This window comes from Callithrix jacchus, chromosome 2 (genome assembly GCF_049354715.1).
Source record: "Callithrix jacchus isolate 240 chromosome 2, calJac240_pri, whole genome shotgun sequence".
In the NCBI taxonomy this organism is placed as follows: Eukaryota; Metazoa; Chordata; class Mammalia; order Primates; family Cebidae; genus Callithrix; species Callithrix jacchus.
This window is the reverse complement of record NC_133503.1, coordinates 39,995,674-40,015,549: the sequence shown is the minus strand read 5'-3', so window position 1 is coordinate 40,015,549 and position 19,876 is coordinate 39,995,674. Positions and strand designations below refer to the sequence as shown.

The 19,876-nt window shown below is 38.8% G+C and overlaps 1 protein-coding gene and 1 long non-coding RNA gene across 4 annotated transcripts in view; both read left to right on the top strand.

Moving 5' to 3' along the window:
• The window catches only part of LOC100386129 (protein diaphanous homolog 1), a 51,202-nt gene extending 37,322 nt beyond the window's left edge, over window positions 1–13,880 (top strand). For all 3 annotated transcript variants that reach the window (XM_078361630.1, XM_078361642.1, XM_078361636.1), the window contains 13 exons: window positions 421–551; window positions 744–830; window positions 1,660–1,723; window positions 3,102–3,241; window positions 4,452–4,560; window positions 5,023–5,133; window positions 5,301–5,419; window positions 6,057–6,173; window positions 6,771–6,886; window positions 7,661–7,725; window positions 8,496–8,675; window positions 9,399–10,289; window positions 11,505–13,880. In XM_078361630.1, coding sequence (XP_078217756.1) covers window positions 421–551; window positions 744–830; window positions 1,660–1,723; window positions 3,102–3,241; window positions 4,452–4,560; window positions 5,023–5,133; window positions 5,301–5,419; window positions 6,057–6,173; window positions 6,771–6,886; window positions 7,661–7,725; window positions 8,496–8,675; window positions 9,399–10,289; window positions 11,505–11,639 — 2,265 coding nt within the window. In that variant the 3' untranslated portion in view covers window positions 11,640–13,880. The remainder of the gene's footprint in view (window positions 1–420; window positions 552–743; window positions 831–1,659; window positions 1,724–3,101; window positions 3,242–4,451; window positions 4,561–5,022; window positions 5,134–5,300; window positions 5,420–6,056; window positions 6,174–6,770; window positions 6,887–7,660; window positions 7,726–8,495; window positions 8,676–9,398; window positions 10,290–11,504) is intronic.
• Window positions 13,881–17,362: 3,482 nt separating this feature from the next.
• Window positions 17,363–17,892, top strand: LOC144580929 (uncharacterized). The gene is made up of 2 exons (XR_013531268.1): window positions 17,363–17,500; window positions 17,585–17,892. It is a non-coding gene; the product is annotated as an uncharacterized LOC144580929 (long non-coding RNA).
• Window positions 17,893–19,876: the final 1,984 nt, after the last annotated feature.

Sequence of the window (19,876 nt, the reverse complement as noted above, 5' to 3'; positions counted from 1 at the left end):
TATGTCTTCATCAATTCTGTTTCACTTCACTATATAAACCCATTAACTTTTTACTGTCTTATTGAGTTACTATTCTTCCACACTTTTTGCCTGGTTAAATCTTCATGAAGTATGTAAATATAGGGAATGAGATAGGCAGTTTTAAGTCTCACATATTTTGGTGGTATGTGTGATGGGTATCTGCCCTGATAAACTTGGCCTGATGTTGTGGCTCACTCCTGTAATCTCAGTACTTTGGGAAGCTGAGGCAGGAAGATCGCTTGAGCCCATGAGTTTGAAACTAGGCTGGGTAACATAGTGAGATCTTGTCTCTACCGAAAACAAAAATAAAAACAAAATGTAAACTCTATTGACTAATACTAATCCCTAATTTATGACTGGGTCCACTGTTACTAATCTGTATCTATGCCTTCTGTCCAGGGTATGAGTCAGAAGGAAAGCTCTAAGTCTGCGATGGTGTATATTCAGGAGTTGAGGTCAGGCTTGCGGGATATGCCTCTGCTCAGCTGCCTGGAGTCCCTTCGTGTCTCTCTCAACAACAACCCTGTCAGGTGAGGATTCTGAGGAGATAACAGGAGTAGGAGCCCAATGTTGGAGTTCATTGGTGGTGACTGAAGATCAAAGGAGCCAGTGAAATATGAGAATAGTCTGAATTGGAAGTAGAAAGTTGTCAGGATAAATTTTGTTTGGCAAGTAAGTATTTGTTGATTTGATATTGCATTGTCTTTATCTGTTCCTTACAGTTGGGTGCAAACATTTGGTGCCGAAGGCTTGGCCTCCTTATTGGACATTCTTAAACGACTTCATGATGAGAAAGAAGAGACTGCTGGGTAAGGACTTCCAGGTCTTTGCAACTTCTACTTGGAAGGTCATAGGGGACTTGGCTATTTGCTCTGAAGGGGAAAATAGCAGTTAAATGTAAAATTTTGGGCTAGGGGAATGTACTGTTAGCTGAGAAAGGGTTTATCATAGTGGTGACTAGAGGATGAATGATGATTATAGATACAGAAAAGGGAGGAGGAACTTAAATTTCATGTTGAATAACTAATATGTACCACATAATATTATTAGTCTCCCAGCACTGGTTCTTTTTCAATCTGGAAATAAAATCTGATTTAGTGCTGCCCTGTAATCTGGTCTGGGTAATATCTATTTGGAAGTCTTATACTTGGGACTAGTATTGTGGCAGTCTTCAAGGTTGGAATAATTTTTAGGTATACCTTGCACTGTCTTAGGCAACCTTGAAGGCAGCCTGAAGCAAAATACTTCCTGGAATCTTTCTGAAACAAAATAATACAAGGCCAAGACCTGTATATACCTTCTCAGAGTTGAAACCTGTGAAGTAGCGAGGCAAGCAGCAATAGATGGGATGTTATCCTGATAGAATTTAGCACTTAGGAGCCTAGAGAGAGTTAAAAGGAAGGTTTTAATGTAATACTAAATTCCTGGATTACAAGAGGATCAGCCAAACTTCTTTGATGGTGAGGATCCCTCTTTAGTTACCTATTTTCATCAGTGTTTCTGGGCAAAGTGCCATGTGCCAGAATTTACCCAGCTACTAGTTGGGGTTATTATTCCTAAGAACCTTGTTTGCAAGATTAAAAATGGGAAAGTGGTAGAGAATAAAGGGACCTCACTGATGATGTCTTCTATTTACAGGAGTTATGATAGCCGGAACAAGCATGAGATCATTCGCTGCTTGAAAGCTTTTATGAACAACAAGGTGAGATTTTTTTCATTCTCATTCCAAACCCCATCTGGACTCCTGCTCTTTCTCTTCTATTGGCAAACTCAAAATAGGTACTAAGAATATGAGGTTCAAGACTTCTGGCTTTCTGTTTTAGTATCATATATATATATATATATTTTTTTTTTCTGAGACAGTCTCACTCTGTCGCCCAGGCTGGAGTGCAGTGGCGCAATCTCAGCTCACTGCAACCTCCACCTCCTGTACAGGCACATGCCACCACACCTAGCTAATGTTCTGTTTTTATTAGAGATGGAGTTTCACCATGTTGGCCAGGCTGGTCTCGAACTCTTAACCTCAGGTGATTTGCCTGCCTCGGCCTCCCAAAGTTCTGGGATTACAGGCATGAGCCACCGTGTTTGGCTTCATAACTGTTTTTCATTACCACGCAGACATGCTTCTATGGACCTTTTTTCTCAGTTCTAACTTCTGTTGCAGAAAACAGGTTCAATTTTGTTTTTCTCTCTTTACTTTCTTTTGCTAATTCTTGAATTTCCTGACCTGTAGTAATTGTTTTTGGAAGATTTACTTTATTTGCTGTTTCTTTTTTCTTCTAGACTGTTTCTACTTTAGACTAATCTTCTTTTTATCTGTTTAGTAATTCAACCCAGGGAGCCCACAATCATGTGCCTCTAAGTGCAAATCTCTCTTCCTCACTGTTTAATTTTATTATAATTAACTTATTCCATTGGATTAGGAGGGAGAGAATTAACAAGAAACATAAAAGTCAGAGACTTTTATTCTTGGAAGACATATAATTATTTTGCATATCCTAGAAAATTATTTTGGTATGTTCATCTCTAATTATATTGGGAAAAGTACTCTACCCTGTATTAGTTTGCTAGTGTACCACAAAATTAGGTGTCTTAAACAACAGAAAGTTCTTATCTCACAATTCTAGAGGATAGAATTCCAAAATCTAAGGTATCAGCAGGGTTGGTTCTTCTGAAGGCTGTGGGTGATCATGTGTTCCATACCCCTTCTAGTTTCTGGTAGCTTGCTGGCAATCCTTGGCACTCCTTGTCTTGTAGATGCATCATCCTGATCTCTGCCTGTGTGATCACATGATGTTCTCCCTCTGTATGTATCCATATCCAAATTTCCTCTTTTTATAAGGACACTGGCCATGTTGGATTACGGACCCATTTTACTCCAGTATGACTTCATTATAGCTTAACTAATTATATTTGCAATGACTATTTTTCCAGATGAGGTTACATTTTGAAGTACTGGGATTAGAGCTTCAGCATATGAATTTGAGAGGATACCATTCAACCCATAACAACCCCTAAACTTGTCCCCAGTTAGATGCTATCATCTTTCATCCTCCTTTCTTTGTTCTTGGCCCTACTAGTTTGGAATCAAGACCATGTTGGAGACAGAAGAAGGAATCCTACTGCTGGTCAGAGCCATGGATCCTGCTGTTCCCAACATGATGATTGATGCAGCTAAGCTGCTCTCTGCTCTTTGTATTCTACCACAACCAGAGGACATGTATGTGACTGGAATAATTTTTCTTCTTCATTTTCAATTTTATCGTTTTCTTAGTTTAGAGGACAATTGAGTTGATTGGGTGTCCCCTTGGTCATAAATACTGGGTAAGATTGTATTTCTTCCCAGATTGAACACTAAGAATCTTAACATTTAAGAACAATTTCTAAGTGATTGGTGCTATCCTGAATGTTCCACTGTTTATCAGAGATATAGCAAGATGTCTCCTAATGGCTGTATTGTCTAGGACGAGGGTTTCTTTTTACTGTTCTTTTTTTTTTTTTATTCAGAAGTGGCACAATGTTATTTTTAAAATTCAAACATTATAGAAGTATATAAAGTAAAATATAACTGGCTCATCCCTTTGCTAAATCCTATTCTGTGGAGAGAACGACCGTTAATGGGATAATATAGTCTCAACGTTTTCTAGGCATAGACACACATAGTGCGTCCCCTTGATTCTAGACATCTGCCACCCCAAGAGATAGTATCTTAAGAGCTGAGGAATGTCACTTATGCCTATAAAACCAACTGCATATATAGGATAGATTTTTATTATTGTAGAGGGATTTGGTTTAACAAAAGTTAAATCATTCTTCTCAACTTGTTTCTTTTTAATAGTAGATTTTGGACTTTTTTTTCTATGTCAGTACTTACAGATCTACCTTATTATCTTTAGTGGCTGTTTAGTATTCTGTATGCATGTATGTATGCCCTATAATTTATTTAACAATTGCCCTGTTGCTGGACTTACAGATACTTTTTAAAGCAGATTTCTGTACCTGTTCCAGGTGATAATTTTTACAAATGATACTGCAATGAATGTCCTTGGCATATCTTCTTTCACATTTATTCATATATGTTGGATACATTTCTGGAAGTAGACTATATGTTACATGCATGCAAAATTGTACTGTTAAATGCCCCTCCAAAAGTTGTATCAGTTTATACTTCATGGAACAGGGGACTTGATTAGTATTTATGGATAGAAGCTTAGGTAGATGAGTTTTAGGGAATGCACTTCTCTGAAGAGATGGTCCTCAGTTTTCAGCAGTTTCTGGAAACTGAGTGGTGAGAATAATAATGTGAGAAATCTGTAACACTGATAATGTCCCTTTTCCTAACTGGTCTGTGCCCCTGTGTAATCTACTCATTATACATGTCTGCGTCAGAATACCTGGAAAGTTCTCTCCCTTTCTTTTCTCCTGGACAGGAATGAAAGGGTTTTAGAGGCAATGACAGAAAGAGCTGAGATGGATGAAGTGGAACGTTTCCAGCCACTGCTGGATGGATTAAAAAGTGGGACCTCTATTGCACTGAAGGCATGTATATCCCCAGAAACTGGGCCCAAGAATAGAATTCAAGATGTACAGACTTAAATTCATTTGACCTTTTACTAGAATACATGGAGTGGCTCCCAACTATATATTTTACATTTCACAATCTGTTCTGAAAGGAAAATGATTAACCTTCTCTCCAAGAAGATAAAGAATGAACTGTTTTCTCATTATGAGATGGAAAAAGGCATGGTATCTGTTTGTAATCTAGGAAAACTGAGACCTACAACAACATATACTGTCAAATCCTTGGAATCATTTAGAGCTTTGGGCTTGCTAGATCTGTACTCAAAACAGGTTTCATTGCTGTAGTAGAAAAGTCATTTTTAGAGTTTTTGTATTGTATCTTTCAGGTTGTATTTGGGGACCTAAGAATGTATTAAAGAAAATGGATTATTGATATCCAGGAGTTAGCAATGACATAGCTGCTGAATTTTCACATTTTAGGTTGGATGCCTACAGCTGATTAATGCTCTCATCACACCAGCTGAAGAACTTGACTTCCGAGTTCACATCAGAAGTGAACTGATGCGCTTGGGGCTACATCAGGTGTTGCAGGTAAGATATTACACTTCATTAGAAAGTCTAGCCTGGTTCCTTTCTGCTGTATGGCTCAACAATCCCTGGGACAACTCTGGTTTTCAATTAAAAACCAGGTTGAAAAGCTTAGGTTTCTAACCACATAGGATACTTTTGGGTGCCCTAACTTCTTTTGTTGTTGACAGGACCTTCGAGAGATTGAAAATGATGATATGAAAGTGCAACTAACTGTGTTTGATGAACAAGGGGAAGAGGATTTCTATGACCTGAAGGGACGGCTGGATGACATTCGCATAGAGATGGAATATCCTTTTACCGACTCGTTTCAAGACAAATGAGACATTCATTTTATTTAGTTCCCTGATCCCTGTGTGAAATGTTTTGGGGGATGATGACTCAAAACAGCATTAGGCTTGTGTGTCTTCTCATTAAATAAGACATGTGTATTTTTATTGCTGCTGGCTTTACTTACCTTGTTATAGACCAGGGAAATCAGTAAAGGTGATCTGAGGGTTGTTGAGCATGGAAGTCATCAAAATAATTCTAAACTTCCTAGAACATGATAGCTTAGCTTACTAAGATGTAGAACTGAATTTTAGAGATGTTTGGACTGACAGAAGGAGTAATTTAGTTAACCTGTTAATATTTTCAATAAGTAACTTTGAGGCAGTTATCTCTTAGTTTCTATCTACTGCCTGATCTTCAAGCCAAGTACTTACTAGAAATCCTCTGTGTGTATAGTACTACCCAACTCACTGGTCCCTTGGCAAAAGGACGTTTTAGAAAGCTTAAAGTTTCTAGTGATGTTTACAGAAAGAACAGCCAGTAGAATGGAAGTGGCGTCTTGCTACTTTTCCCTAGTTTTTCCAAGAGTTGAATAAGCCACTTGTCAAACGTAATTTCTACATGTTTGCTTTCCTTAGCTTATTTCCCTTTTTCACTGACTTTAGTGAAGTCTTCCAGATTCTCTTAAACACAGTGAAGGATTCAAAGGCAGAGCCACACTTCCTTTCCATCCTGCAGCACTTACTCTTGGTCCGAAATGACTATGAGGCCAGGTAAGTTGGTGTGCTTATGGGAAGTTTTGAATTTGAGCCTAAAAGGGGAGAGTGAATTCCTTAAATTCAAAGATTGTTCTGTAAAGGGAAAAAGTAAAGACAAAGACTCAGGAGTAGGGTTCTTCAGTCACAGATATAAAGAAAGTTGCCTTATTTTTTTAATCTAACTCAAAGGCATCCCAGTGGAAGAGGTCAAGAGTATGTAAGGTGAAATGCCTGTCTGTTTTTGGAGGGAAGTAGGTAAATAGGATGAAGATGATAGCAAAGAGAGGTGGCAATTTTAAATTCTTTATAGTTTCCTGGAAGTATAGATTTAGCAATAGCACTATCCATCACAGGAAGGATCAAACCCAAATTCTTAGATGGAAAGTATTGGCACTAGGAGGCAGATGACAGGAAGTTTTGATTATCTGAAGTAGATAAGGTAGCTGATGTGGAAAAGAAGTTTTCTTAGCATGGCAGTGATACTTGTGTTATCTTTACAAAAATTTTTCCTGGTCTCTCAGTTGTCAAAGCAGTTAAGTTTTCTTGGTCCTGAATACTTCTGAAAATTATATTTTGATTTTCCTTTGATGACCCCGTTTTATTCTCTTGTAGACCTCAGTACTATAAGTTGATTGAAGAATGTATTTCCCAAATAGTTCTACACAAGAATGGGGCTGATCCCGACTTCAAGTGCCGGCACCTCCAGATAGAAATTGAGGGATTAATTGGTAAGCACACTCTTCTATCTGGCTTCTCCAAGTTTTGCTTCTTCCTTTTATTTTGCATCTTTTTTTAGTGAAAATGTCAGAGAAGATACCTTTCCAGTCCCCAGATATTTCTATTTTTGTCATTTCTTACATCATAACCAGCATTTTTGCCAGGAATCTGTAGGTCTTTTGTTTATTTCTACATAAAACACACACCAGTTGCCGGGCATGGTGGCTCACGCCTGTAAGCCCAGCACTTTGGGAGGCCAAGGCGGGTGCATCATGAGGTCAAGAGATCGAGACCATCCTGGTGAAATGCCGTCTTTCCAAAAAAAAAAAAAAAAATTAGCTGGGCATGGTGGCGTGTGCCTGTAATCCCAGCTACTCAGGAGGCTGAGGCAGGAGAATTGCCTGAACCCAGGAGGTGGAGGTTGCGGTGAACCAAGATTGCACCATTGCACTCCAGCCTGGGCAACAAGAGCGAAACTCTGTCTCAAAAAAACAAAACAAAACAAAAACACACCAGCACCTTTTGCAGGAACTCCTGCTGGTCTCAGAAAGTCGAAAGTGTCACTCATAGGCATTCTTCATGCCACGAGCATGGTAGCCTTACCACATACCCAGAGATCACATGTTAAACTTAACTGAAAGTTTCATTTCTTTGTCTAGTCCAGAACATTAAGAAAGATAATAAAAATAATCAAAAAGATAAAAGACTGTTCTTTGAAAAGGCTTGGGTATAAAAGAAATAGACTAAGAGAATTGGGAGCTTTACTTACTGACTCTTCTTTTCAGATCAAATGATTGATAAGACAAAGGTGGAGAAATCTGAAGCCAAAGCTGCAGAGCTGGAAAAGAAGGTGCATATGAGACCAAAAACATGTGTTTGAGTATATCTTGCTTTGAGGATTATTATTTTCCTGACCTGTGAGACACTTTTTTTCTGTGGTATTTTGGAAGCATTTAGCATCGGATGTGTAATTCCCAGGGGAAACCATTCCAGTATAGGTTAGTCATTGGAGAAAGTGATATGGATGTCATTATCAGGAGCTTTCCTGGTGGGTTTACAGTTCTTGGGCTATTAGGCAGGAAAAGAAAGACAGATGATACTCATATAATAGTGATGGGACTCTCAGATTTGCTTGGCATTTTAGGCCTCTTATCCCTAGAACATTAGGAACTGGGGTCCTTTGAACAGTAGAAGTGGAAAATGTCTTTGAGTTTTCTTTTTCTCTTCAATTGTTAAGGACTCTTACTGTGGTTAATAGGTTTTTTTATCCTAGAGAATATTGGGATTGTACTACCATGGCTGACCTAGTTAAATACCTTTAAAATCTTTGTTTTGTTTCTTTTTACTGTAAAAATAGGGAATCTATGGAAATGAACTGATTCCCTTCTCCTTTAATCTTGATTTTAAGGTTAGAATCATGGTGCTTTTTTTCCCCAAGCATAGCCTGAATTTGTGAGCTCTACAGATCAATTCTTGGCCCAAAACAGGAGATGGGGGTTGGGGGCAGATTCCAGCACCCCCAGGCAAAAGAGGAGGTGAGGGGAATTATGAGTAATAGTACTCGTTCTTCTTACTGAGATGGAGAGCTTACTGGGAGCCTGATTTGTTTTTTTTCTCTAGCTGGACTCAGAGTTAACAGCCCGACATGAGCTACAGGTGGAAATGAAAAAGATGGAAAGTGACTTTGAGCAGAAGCTTCAAAATCTTCAGGGAGAAAAGGATGCACTGGATTCTGAAAAGCAACAGATTGCCACAGAGAAACAGGATCTAGAAGCAGAGGTGTCCCAGCTCACAGGAGAGGTAATGCCTGAGCAGGGAAGGCAGAGTGACCTGTAACCTCAAGATGCACATGGCTTAGAATAGGAGTCAATCATCTCACTCCTAGGGAGGGATCAGCTACTAATAGGCAATCTAGTTACATGGTGCATATTTTAAAAATAATATACTGGTTTTTGGTTTGTGTTGGGGGTAATACATAAGACAGAAAATCTGGAAAATACAGATAAACATTAAAAATTAAGGTGATAAATCTTCTAATAAATTAGGAATAAAAACTAAACTGTTACAAATTAGCTGATTTTCTGTTAGTTTAGTCATCTCTGCACAGATTTATCCTTACACACTCCCTGTGCAGTAGTAAATACTTGAATGATCTTTGATATCTGTTAACTTGATTACTTAGGTGGTCATATAATCATCTGTGTAGCACATATATTAGTTATATAACTAAAGCATTCGATTTATTTGACTTTACATTTTCTAATCAAGGGAGAGTTTAACATAAATGTTAAAATTGTCTTTTTAATACAAAGCATTCTGAACTAAGAATATGAAGACCTGAATTCTAGTTTTGTCTCTGCTGCTAAGCAGTGTGACTTTAGGTGATCATGTGATCTCTCTGACTCCTCAGTTTCTCCATTTGTAAAATGAGAAGTTTGGATTAAGTCATTTGTTAGATTCCTTCTAGCCCCAGTAGTCCCTGAAGTGGGGTGAGAAGTACTCACATTGATGTTATACTTGTAGGTTGCCAAGCTGACAAAGGAACTGGAAGATGCCAAGAAAGAAATGGCTTCCCTCTCTGTGGCAGCTGTTGCTATAGCTCCTTCTGTTCCTAGTAGTGCTACTGTTCCCCCTGCCCCTCCTTTACCTGGTGACTCTGGCACTATTATTCCACCACCACCTGCTCCTGGGGGTAGTACCATAGTTCCTCCTCCTCCTCCACCACCACCTCCTTTGCCTGGGGGTGTTTGCATCCCCTCACCCCCTTCTTTACCTGTAGTTACTGCTATCTCTCCACCCTCTTCTTTTCCTGGGGGTGCTAGCATCCCTCCACCCCCTCCTTTGCCTGGGGGTGCTAGCATCCCTCCACCTCCTCCTTTGCCTGGGGGTGCTAGCATCCCTCCACCTCCTCCTTTGCCTGGGGGTGCTAGCATCCCTCCACCTCCTCCTTTGCCTGGGGATGCTAGCATCCCTCCACCTCCTCCTTTGCTTGGTGGTGCTGGAATCCCCCCACCACCCCCTCCTTTGCCTGGGGGTGCTAGCATCCCTCCACCCCCTCCTTTGCCTGGGGGTGCTAGCATCCCTCCACCTCCTCCTTTGCTTGGTGGTGCTGGAATCCCCCCACCGCCGCCTCCTTTGCCTGGTGGTGCTGGAATCCCCCCACCACCTCCTCCCTTGCCTGGGGGAGTAGGAATACCACCTCCTCCTCCCCCTCTTCCTGGTGGTCCTGGAATCCCTCCACCTCCTCCTTTTCCTGGAGGCCCTGGTATTCCTCCACCTCCACCTGGCATGGGTATGCCTCCACCTCCCCCATTTGGATTTGGAGTTCCTGCAGCCCCAGTTCTGCCATTTGGATTAACCCCCAAAAAGCTTTATAAGCCAGAGGTGCAGCTCCGGAGGCCAAACTGGTCCAAGGTAAGAATCTCTATTTCTTCACCAGTAGATCTTTTTTTTTTTTTTTTAATTTTTGAGACGAAGTCTCATTCTTGTTGCCTAGATTGGAGTACAGTGGCATGATCTCGGCTCACTGCAGCCTCTGCCTCCCAGGTTCAAGTGATTCTCCTGCCTTAGCCTCCTGAGTAGCTGGTACTACAGGCGCTTGCTACCACACCCAGATAACTTATTTATTTTATTTTTAGTAGAGATGGGGCTTAACCATGTTAGCCAGGATGGTCTCAATCTCCTGACCTTGTGAGCCACCCACCTCAGCCTCCTAAAGTACTGGGATTAAAGGCATGAGCTGCTGTGTCTGGCCTCACCAGTTGATCTTAAGAAACCATTTTACTACCAATTTTCTACTTTGTATTTTGTGCATGGATGGGCTGCACCTCCCTTATGGCTTACATCTTTCTGTCTTCAAGTTTCACTCATGCTTATGTTTATTCAGCAGATATTAGGCATCTTCTATATGCCATACATCACCATGGAGAGTTCTGTGAACCCTGTACTCTGAATTTAATCTTAACTAAACTTATACTTCATGTTTTCTGCCTTTTCTCTGAGGCTGTCAATACCATGGTAACACACAGTTTGATAATAGTCATTCACCAGTCTGCAAGCTACTGATAATTGTGCTGATCCAAAAGTCATGGATTTATGAATCCACTCTACACCAGTTTCATAGTATATAAATTACTCAGCCCATATTTGCATGCACAGTATTGTTCCCATGATGTGTTTGAGATGCCTGTGATTCTGAGTTAGTTAGCCTTTTGCTTCTAGAAGGTAAGTTAATATAAAGGAGCTTAGGGATTTATTTGCTCATAAAATGAGCAAATTTGGCACAGTTAGCCAAACTGGTGGGGAAAATATGATGGAGAGCAAGAGAAGATGTGAAATAAAGCCTAATGCTTCTGAAGCTAGAGGATTTGGAGTTAGGAGGAAGATACATAGTATACATGAATCTAATTCTTAGATTTATGGATCCATAAACAAATAAACTGGAAGTATTCTCTAATACTAATCCCTCTCCTAATCCCACCACACTATTCTGTGCCTCAGGTTAGTCTTATTCTAGTGAGACATTGTTGATAATCAGCCAGCCACCTATTATACAGACTCATTCGTTTTTTAGGATGGAAAGTACAGGGCTCAGTTTACTAATTTTTAACACCCTGCCTTTATCCACAGTTTGTGGCTGAGGACCTCTCCCAGGACTGCTTCTGGACAAAGGTGAAGGAGGACCGCTTTGAGAACAATGAACTTTTCGCCAAACTTACCCTTACGTTCTCTGCCCAGACCAAGAGTGAGTACCTTCCTCTTTGATGCAAAGGTCCAGTATAGGGCTTAGAATTTTTCATTAGGTTTCCTATTCCCTTTCCTTCCCTGGGTGAGGGTAGAAAGGGTATGTTGGATGGAAGACAGATGGATTTTCCCATTCAAAAGAAAGAAAATATGTTATTATATTAAATATTATGGAGTTACATGGTTGGGAAAGAGAACTATTGTATGTAGGTATTTTGTATCAGTATAACTTGTAGGAATATGAGATTAAAGTGACACAGCTTGATTTGGGCTCATTTTGATGATACTCTTGAACAGATTCTGGCACTGCCTTAAGGTGCAATTTCCAGTCCTAAGTACTTAATTAATAAGGGTTGAATAGAGTCTTTTAACAGTTTGGGTGGCCAAGTGGCTGTGTACATTAACAAAGAACCGTATGTGATTCCTTTTCTTCCTTCTGTTTCTTTCCAATATTGGATGCCTTCTCCCTCCTGGCACTTTGCTCCTGAAGCTTCCAAAGGTAAGAATACAAAAGAGCTTTTAGTTTGGTCTCTTGAATATTAGAGAAAAAGATGAAATAGATATAGAGGAATTTCTCATTAGAAAACTGAGACTAGAGATTGAGGGTTGATTTGTCTTTGCTAGGTTTTCTTTTTTTTTTTTTTCTCTCTCCCTTGGACTTCAAAAGGACTAATAGCTTTGGTCTTAACTAACAGGGAAGAAATTTTGTTTCATGTTAAACTACCACATACTTATCTCTTTAGAAGGTGAGGGACAATGTAAGTAATAATACTGTTACCTTACATTTGTGTTGTTTTACAATTTTTATAGTGCCTTAACGTGTTACCCTATTTGACATGCAAAGAAGCCTTATAAGACAGGCAGGATGTGTATTCTCTCCGCTCTGTAGCATATATAGACTCCGAACAGTTAGGTAGCTTTCCCAAGGTTATGATCAGAACCAGGATCTTGACTTCTGGTCCATTTTTTTCTATATAAATTCTTGCTTTTCTTTTTTAACCTTCATATGTTTCCTTTTATTTTAGAAGAGCTGATTTACTTTGCCCTCTTCGTTCTTCACTTTTAATTCTTGTGGTTTTGTGCTGCCTTGTGATAGGGTACTTGTTAGTTATTTCCCTGAGAGAGATAGTATTTCAAATATCTTGTCATGTATAATGACCATTATAGCCCAATAATTTTGTATTTTCATCTTCTTCCAGCATTTTTGTTTGTTTAGAGGTTTATTACGACCTTAGTGATGAAAATTAAGTGCAACTTTGGAGCATTTATTTTCCCTGCCCCTCCCTAGTCAATTAGTATTTTTAAAGGTGATTCTTATTTTTTTCCTTAAGTGATGGAAATAGGCTGCACTTTGTTCTAATAAGGAGTCTAACAGATTGCGAGGTGCCTTGATGGCCCCTAGTGCGTGTGTGTGTGTGTGTCCAGGAGTATAAGACCATAATGCTCAGGTCTGTCTTGTTGCCCTATCATTCAGGACAAAATGGCCTTTTCCTCTAAGAAAACTGTCACCTTCCATGCCAAAGTCCAGCCTAAGGGATTACTTCCACTCTCTTAATTAAAATACTGTGATGGTAACCACGTATACTGTATTAGTGTATCAATAAAGACTAGTTGACAAAGTCAAAATTAAATGATTTTCTAATTTGTAAGTTCACAGAATCCCTATATTGGCCTCTGGCATAAGTTTCTTTCTTGAGTCTGGGCTCTGCACTCTTAGTGCCACTGCAAATGAACACCTAGTGGGCCCCTTTTCTCCCTTCCCCCATCTCATTTATTTATTTATTTGTTTGTTTGTTTGTTTATTTATTTTTTTGAGATGGAGTTTTGCTTTTGTTACCCAGGCTGGAGTGCAATGGTGTGATCTCAGCTCACCACAACCTCCGCCTCCTGGGTTCAAGCAATTCTCCTGCTTCAGCCTCCCAAGCAGCTGGGATTACAGGCATGCGCCACCATGCCCAGCTAATGTTTTGTATTTTTAGTAGAGATGGGGTTTCACCATGTTGACCAGGATGGTCTCGATCTGTTGACCTCGTGATCCACCCGCCTCGGCCTCCCAAAGTGCTGGGATTATAGGCTTGAGCCACCGCGCCCGGCCTGCATTTTTTAATTCTATTTGTATTTTCTATTAATTCTAGCTGGGTTTTATACAGTTTAGTGATCTTCTTGGGTATTATATTCTCATTATGAATTGGGATATAGTAGTATTTTTAAAATACCAAAGTGGCCCCTTCACAAAAGGCCAAAAAAAAAAAAGAAAGAAAACTTTAGTAAAAAGTCTTTGTGCTTCTTATTTAGGGTTTAGGTTTTTGTCAGATAAGGAATTTCAAAGTCTCAAAACTTAAGAAGTAAGCACTTAGAAAACACAGATCAGTATGACAGCAAGTGCACTTTACCTCCAGTGCTTTAAACATCTCTAATATTGATATTTCAGAAAAAGACTTTTCATCCATACTACTTTTAAACAGTAATTCTTGCATACTGAATTGAATACTAACCCAATGTAGTGTGAATACTGAAGCCAGTGTCAGTTGCCAAGTCTCTCATTCTTAGTCTTAATATTGATGATATAATTAAATGATCGATAACTACTCATTATCAACCTTGTAAATAGTTCATCCTCCAGATGAAGTAGCAACACAGATTAAATTACTTTTTCCAAACTATATAAAAAGTGTCAGACCCAGAGTTCAAACTCTAAATAATGACTCCAAAGTCCCAGAAGTGTACATACTTGCCCCAAAAGCCCCTGAAAGCTTAGATTCAGACAAAAGCTGCAAGAAGGGGATATGCTGCCTTCAGGAACCACTTCATTCATTCAGACACAAATGTCCTTGAATTGGCAGTGACTGAGTAGAAAAAAGGGAACAATAATAGATAGGGAAAGTAAGTGAGATACTAGATATTTAGGGTTATAAAGGAAAAGGCATGTTCTGACTATATTCAACTCAAGCAAATCTAATCCAGTTGAAGAAATAATACATGTTTATCTCTTTGTTTTGTTTTGTTTTTTTGTTAAGACATGTTTATCTAGTAGAAGCACTGCTTAGCTGATTTCAGCGCAGTGGTTGCCAGTGTTGATGAAGAAGTTATTTGAACACTAGGTTTTCACAATATTGCATTATTTCCTCTCTTGCTTGATAAACACAACTCTACTATTTGTTAAATATGCCTGTATCCCCCTTATGTTTTATTGATATCTAAAATGTTCAGTATACCTACTGACCCCTCCAAGAATGGGCATTGAAGAAAGCACATGCCTGACTCCGCACATCTGCCTTCTGTAGTGAAGTCTCCAGTTACTGCTTTATTAAGGTTCAAGAATATGTGTGCCTTTTTACAAGAGAAGAGCTAAGGGACAGGTATTGGTCCTAAAATTTTATCCTCCAGATTCTTTTACCCATTATTTTTCTTTTAAAGATGAGTGTTGTTGTGTTTCTGAAGGCTTTATTTCCTATAAATGAGGAATTTACTTACTCGGTTAACTTATTCCCTGCCAGGGAATATTTTGAATTTACATTTGATAGACAATGCCATAAAACTTCTAGTCCTTTTTCACATTCTCACTTTCCTTATTATAGTGATCAGCAAAGAGTCTTTTATCATGGACTTTTTGTCAGCTCTTTTTGAATTTCTTGGAAATATGTCCAGTAGTTAAATTTTTTTTTCCATCTTCTCCAAGGGATCATTTTCATTGATATAGTAGCCTTAGGGAGTTCATTATTTGTATGTACAAGATAAACCAGTTTCCATTTTGCATTTCTTCTCTTATTCTCTTTTGTTAAGTGATCATTATACTATCACCTCTTGAATCATAGCAAGGTGGATAACTCATGTCCTACGTACAGTGACTTTTATTTTTAGGTTTATTCCTTCCTTCCAAAAACAATACAGAACACTAGACTTGTTAGAGATGCATTATGGGAAGTGTGAGCATCAGAACAGTTCTCCAAATATTTAATGGCAGTAATTTAGAAAAATCTCTGGCTAAAAGTAAGATCTTCACTAAGAGCTGAGAATTTTATTAAAAAATAACAGTATTCCAGTTCGCATTTGACTGTGTGGCTCCAGTTCTATTGTTCCAGAAGTCAAAACTGTTAGCCACAACGGACAGGTTTACTTGTCTGCTGCCCCGACATAATTATCTTGCTTCAGGCTTCAGCAGGAGCCCCTTTCCCAAAGAGAATGGTAGGGTTTTTTTGTTTTTTCCCTGTTATTATTTTCTGTCCACTAGGTGGCACTCACCCAGCTGCATCTTTATTAGTGAATCTGTAGCTTCTGCAGCTTTTAACCTTTAGCAGCAAGATTTTGTGAGAGCCCAACCTACTCTACCTTGTTCAGTGAGTCTCTTGGCAGAAAGATGTCTGTTTCATCAGTTCCTTATTCCACTCAAGTTTGTAGAATTAGGACTAGAGGTACTAGTCAAGTGAACATTTGTTGGGATTCTTACCTTTTAATTACTTAGCCTCTCTTGGGTTTTGAGTAGGGTCATACTACTAGTAAAAAGAAATTGGGAAGTTCTGTAATATCAGATGATAGTCCCTTGTGATTTAAAAACATAAATCCATCCCTATCATCTGGGGTTGCCAGAAGTCCTTCACATGGAAAAAGTACCATACCTCCTCCAGGTTGTCATCTTATTGTCACTAGTAGCATAAAAAAGGAACCTAAACTACCCCCTCATATGCCCCTCTACACCTCAACCTTTTCATCACCATTTGCTTTTAATCCACTGGATCTAATATTATGCCATTTATCTTGGTTTATGTCATTTACCACAGGCAGCCTAGACTCCTAGGTCATCCTTCATTTCCTGTGGTTTAATCGCCATAAGGTCCTGTGTGGTTCCTGTTTTGTCTCCTTCCATCCCACCTAAGCTCCTGAAACGGGTCCACTGTGCCTTCTTGAATTCATGCTCCATTACTGGCAAAAACTTTTTACCTTGCTTTATTGGAAACCTGGTTTTCTCTCAATACTGCTTTCCCTTTTGCTTCCTTATGTGGTTGTTTTTCTCTGTTCTCATAAACCTCACTCTAGTGGGCTTGAGATGGGGTGGATGTCATCTTTGTTCTCCATTGCCACTTTCAGATCATTTTGCCTTTCTTTTTCCTAAAAGGAAACAGTTCCTAAAAACCAACAATTTCCAATCTTTTGACATAAAGTTATGTCACCCGTTTTCTCTCTTCATGTTGTCATCTACTGCCTCCCACAGTACTCCTCATTTCTCAACCAATTTAGCTCTTGGCTTATATTCACTCTCTTCTGTACTCCAATACTACCTCTGACTTAATTCTTAGGAATTTTTATACAAAAAGGTCACGATCATCCTACCAATATTCTGGCCTTTTCAGTTCCTTGAATTCTACAGATTTTGTCCTCTATCCTACCTTACCCATTTCACACTATGGTCATTGCAGTGAGTGTAGCCCTTCTAGGATCTCATTTCATACCACCAGGATTCTATCTTTTTACCTTATTCTCTTTGGTATCCTGACCCCAACAGTCCTCCAGCCCTGCTGAGACCTCTAATCCATTCACTGTCCTTCACCTTCTTGATGACTTCACTCTTTCCCTCAGCTAAAATTCCTTGGTAAATCATTATAATCATTCCCTTGGGTATTATTCTTCCATTACCTCTCTCATTTCATACTTGATTGGCAAAACCACAATCCTGGTTAATCCCATTTCTGTCTTTGTCCTGCTCCTATAGGTGTGCAACTGAACATGGCTGGAGAAAACCACATAATTGGGCCCTCCTTTGATAGACTTTCTTCTCTTAGCTTTCAGGACAAGAAACACTTTTACTTTTCCTGCTAACTCACTGGCTGTTCTCCCAACTCTCCTCTGCTTAATGTATGAAGTTGCTTGGCCCTTGATACTGCCAGGTAATCATATTTTGAGCATTTCAGATTCATTTAATTTCCTGCTTTCCTACAGATTATTTCACCCCTTTTTTTCCTCCTCAACAGCCCAAACTTCCCTCATTTTCATTCTCAGTTGAGGATGTTTTCTTCCTACTTCACTGACAAAATTTAAGCTGTCAGAAGAGGAACTTCCAGAGACTTCCATCATTACTTTTACCTACCTTCTGTCTTCCTCTGTTACCATGGTCCTGTCTAAAGCCAGTTCCTGGACTAATTTGTTATCTTCCTTTTAACAAGTATGTAGAATACACTGGAAATATAAGGTAAAAAGATGTCCTGCTAAATCATACTTTTTATATGCATGTGTTATTCCAATAAAGGAATGGGAAAATCCTTTTTGTTCAAGTGAGAAAGTGTGGTAAATTTCTGAATAAAACTTTATTGGAAAATTATGGGGCAAGGAAATTAAACTTACAGAAACATGCGGGTATATATACCTCTTTTTAAATGTAGTTGGTATGATCTCATACAGTATATACTGTTTTGTATTTTCTTTAACATGTTTCAGCATCTCGACATCCTTACATATAGATCTGCATCATTATTTCAGATAGTTGTATTCTGTCATATAATACAAATAAGTTTTCCATTTTTTTATATTACAAGCAGTGCTTTAGGAAACATCTATTTCTAGTTGTCTTTGCAAGCTTGTATTTCTGCACAGTAATTTCTTAAAAATCAGATTTCTGGGCCCAAGTTTATAGGTGCAAGATTATAGCAATTTATACTTCCACCAAAAATAAAAAAATTATTTATGGTAATGTCTAGTAGGGGAAAAGTGATATCTTGTTTTAATCAGACCACTAATAAGATTGCACCAAAGGTTATCTTTCATACCTTGACTCTATCTGTAAAGTGAGATACATGAACCTAAAAGATATCTTTCAATTCTAAACTTCTGATTCTGTTATTCTGTTTTTTTTTTTTTCTTGCAATAAGCTGTCTTTGGTGTTATCTGTCATGTCAAACTCTAGTTTTGCTTTTGACAGCCTTCTAAGTCCTTCGTTATTTTGTTTGTTTTAGTCTAAGTTTCATTCTCTTATTCTGTGCACCAAAGTTCAGGCCTTAGGAGCTGCTGCTTGCTTACAACCAGTGTTTAGGAGTATAGAGCTAAACTGGGGCAAAACTTTAAAGCTATTGCATGAAGTCTGCTGATGCAGTTTCCACAGAAAACTTACTGGTGGAAGTTTAAGGCACAGCGTCATCAGATAAAGGAATTAAATTGTAATTTTCTTCTCGACTTGGAGAATTTGATATTTTATTTGCAGCAGTGTGCTTTTCTGCTTTCTGCCACCAGATGGCACATGGAACTCTTTTATTTTAGATGTGTCATTGTTACGTTTGGTAGTGATGTCATCACGTTAGAGAGAGGCAACCTCTGTCCTTTCCAAATACAAGCTGCTTAGTATACTGCCCTCTAGCTGTCAGGAAATTTATTTGGAGGACTGATGAGCTGTTAAATTACACAGAAAGCTACAGCTTGCCGTTTTACAAAGGATCTTGTCCTGTTGCAGCTAGTATTTTCTACAGTAGCAACATTAGTGCTCTTTTTCGGGTCCAGAGGCTGGAAAAGGTTTTTGTTTTTTATCTGATGCCTTCATGAAAGCATAGTCTTCCTTTGAGAGGGCTCAAAGAGAGGACTGTATTTTATTAGCTTGGTAGCTCATTGTAGCCTCATTATTTACACACTCATAATCCCATCTCTGTCTCAGTTTCTGCTGAAAAGGTACTTTTAAACACATGATAGAACCTACCCACATTATATATTGATAACTAGCCAGAGGTTTTATATTTATATATATATAGCCAGAATCCATTTTTTCAGGGAGTTCCCCTGGTCTAACTTGGATAGAATATGCTGGTGCAGAAAGTTTCACAGTCAAAAGGCACCCCTTTGTGTCATTTGTTAACTCCTAATTATCCCCAGCTAGTCTCATTTTTAGAGCCTCTTTCTTTCTAGTCACCCCCAACTTTAGTGTATACCTAAAGTGTATCACACTTTTCTAGAAATATATAGACTGAAATGGTAACTTTTAAATCCAAGGTGCTATCTGCCATTATCTGCCGATTCCAGATTTTATTTCTGACCAAATGTCCTTTTAAATGTCATTGTCTGAGACATAGACCATCTAGTTGGGGGATCAGTATTACTTAAACTTCTAACATCTTGGTACAGTCAGTCCCTAGCCTTAAATGTCTGTTGATACCAGTAAATCTCAAACTTTAGTATAAGGATTACATGAGGAGCATGCTAATGGTAGAAATTAAGCCACTCTTTACCTTTTCTCTTAATAATATTTTGATATCTGTATCTGAATAGGTATTATATAAGTACTA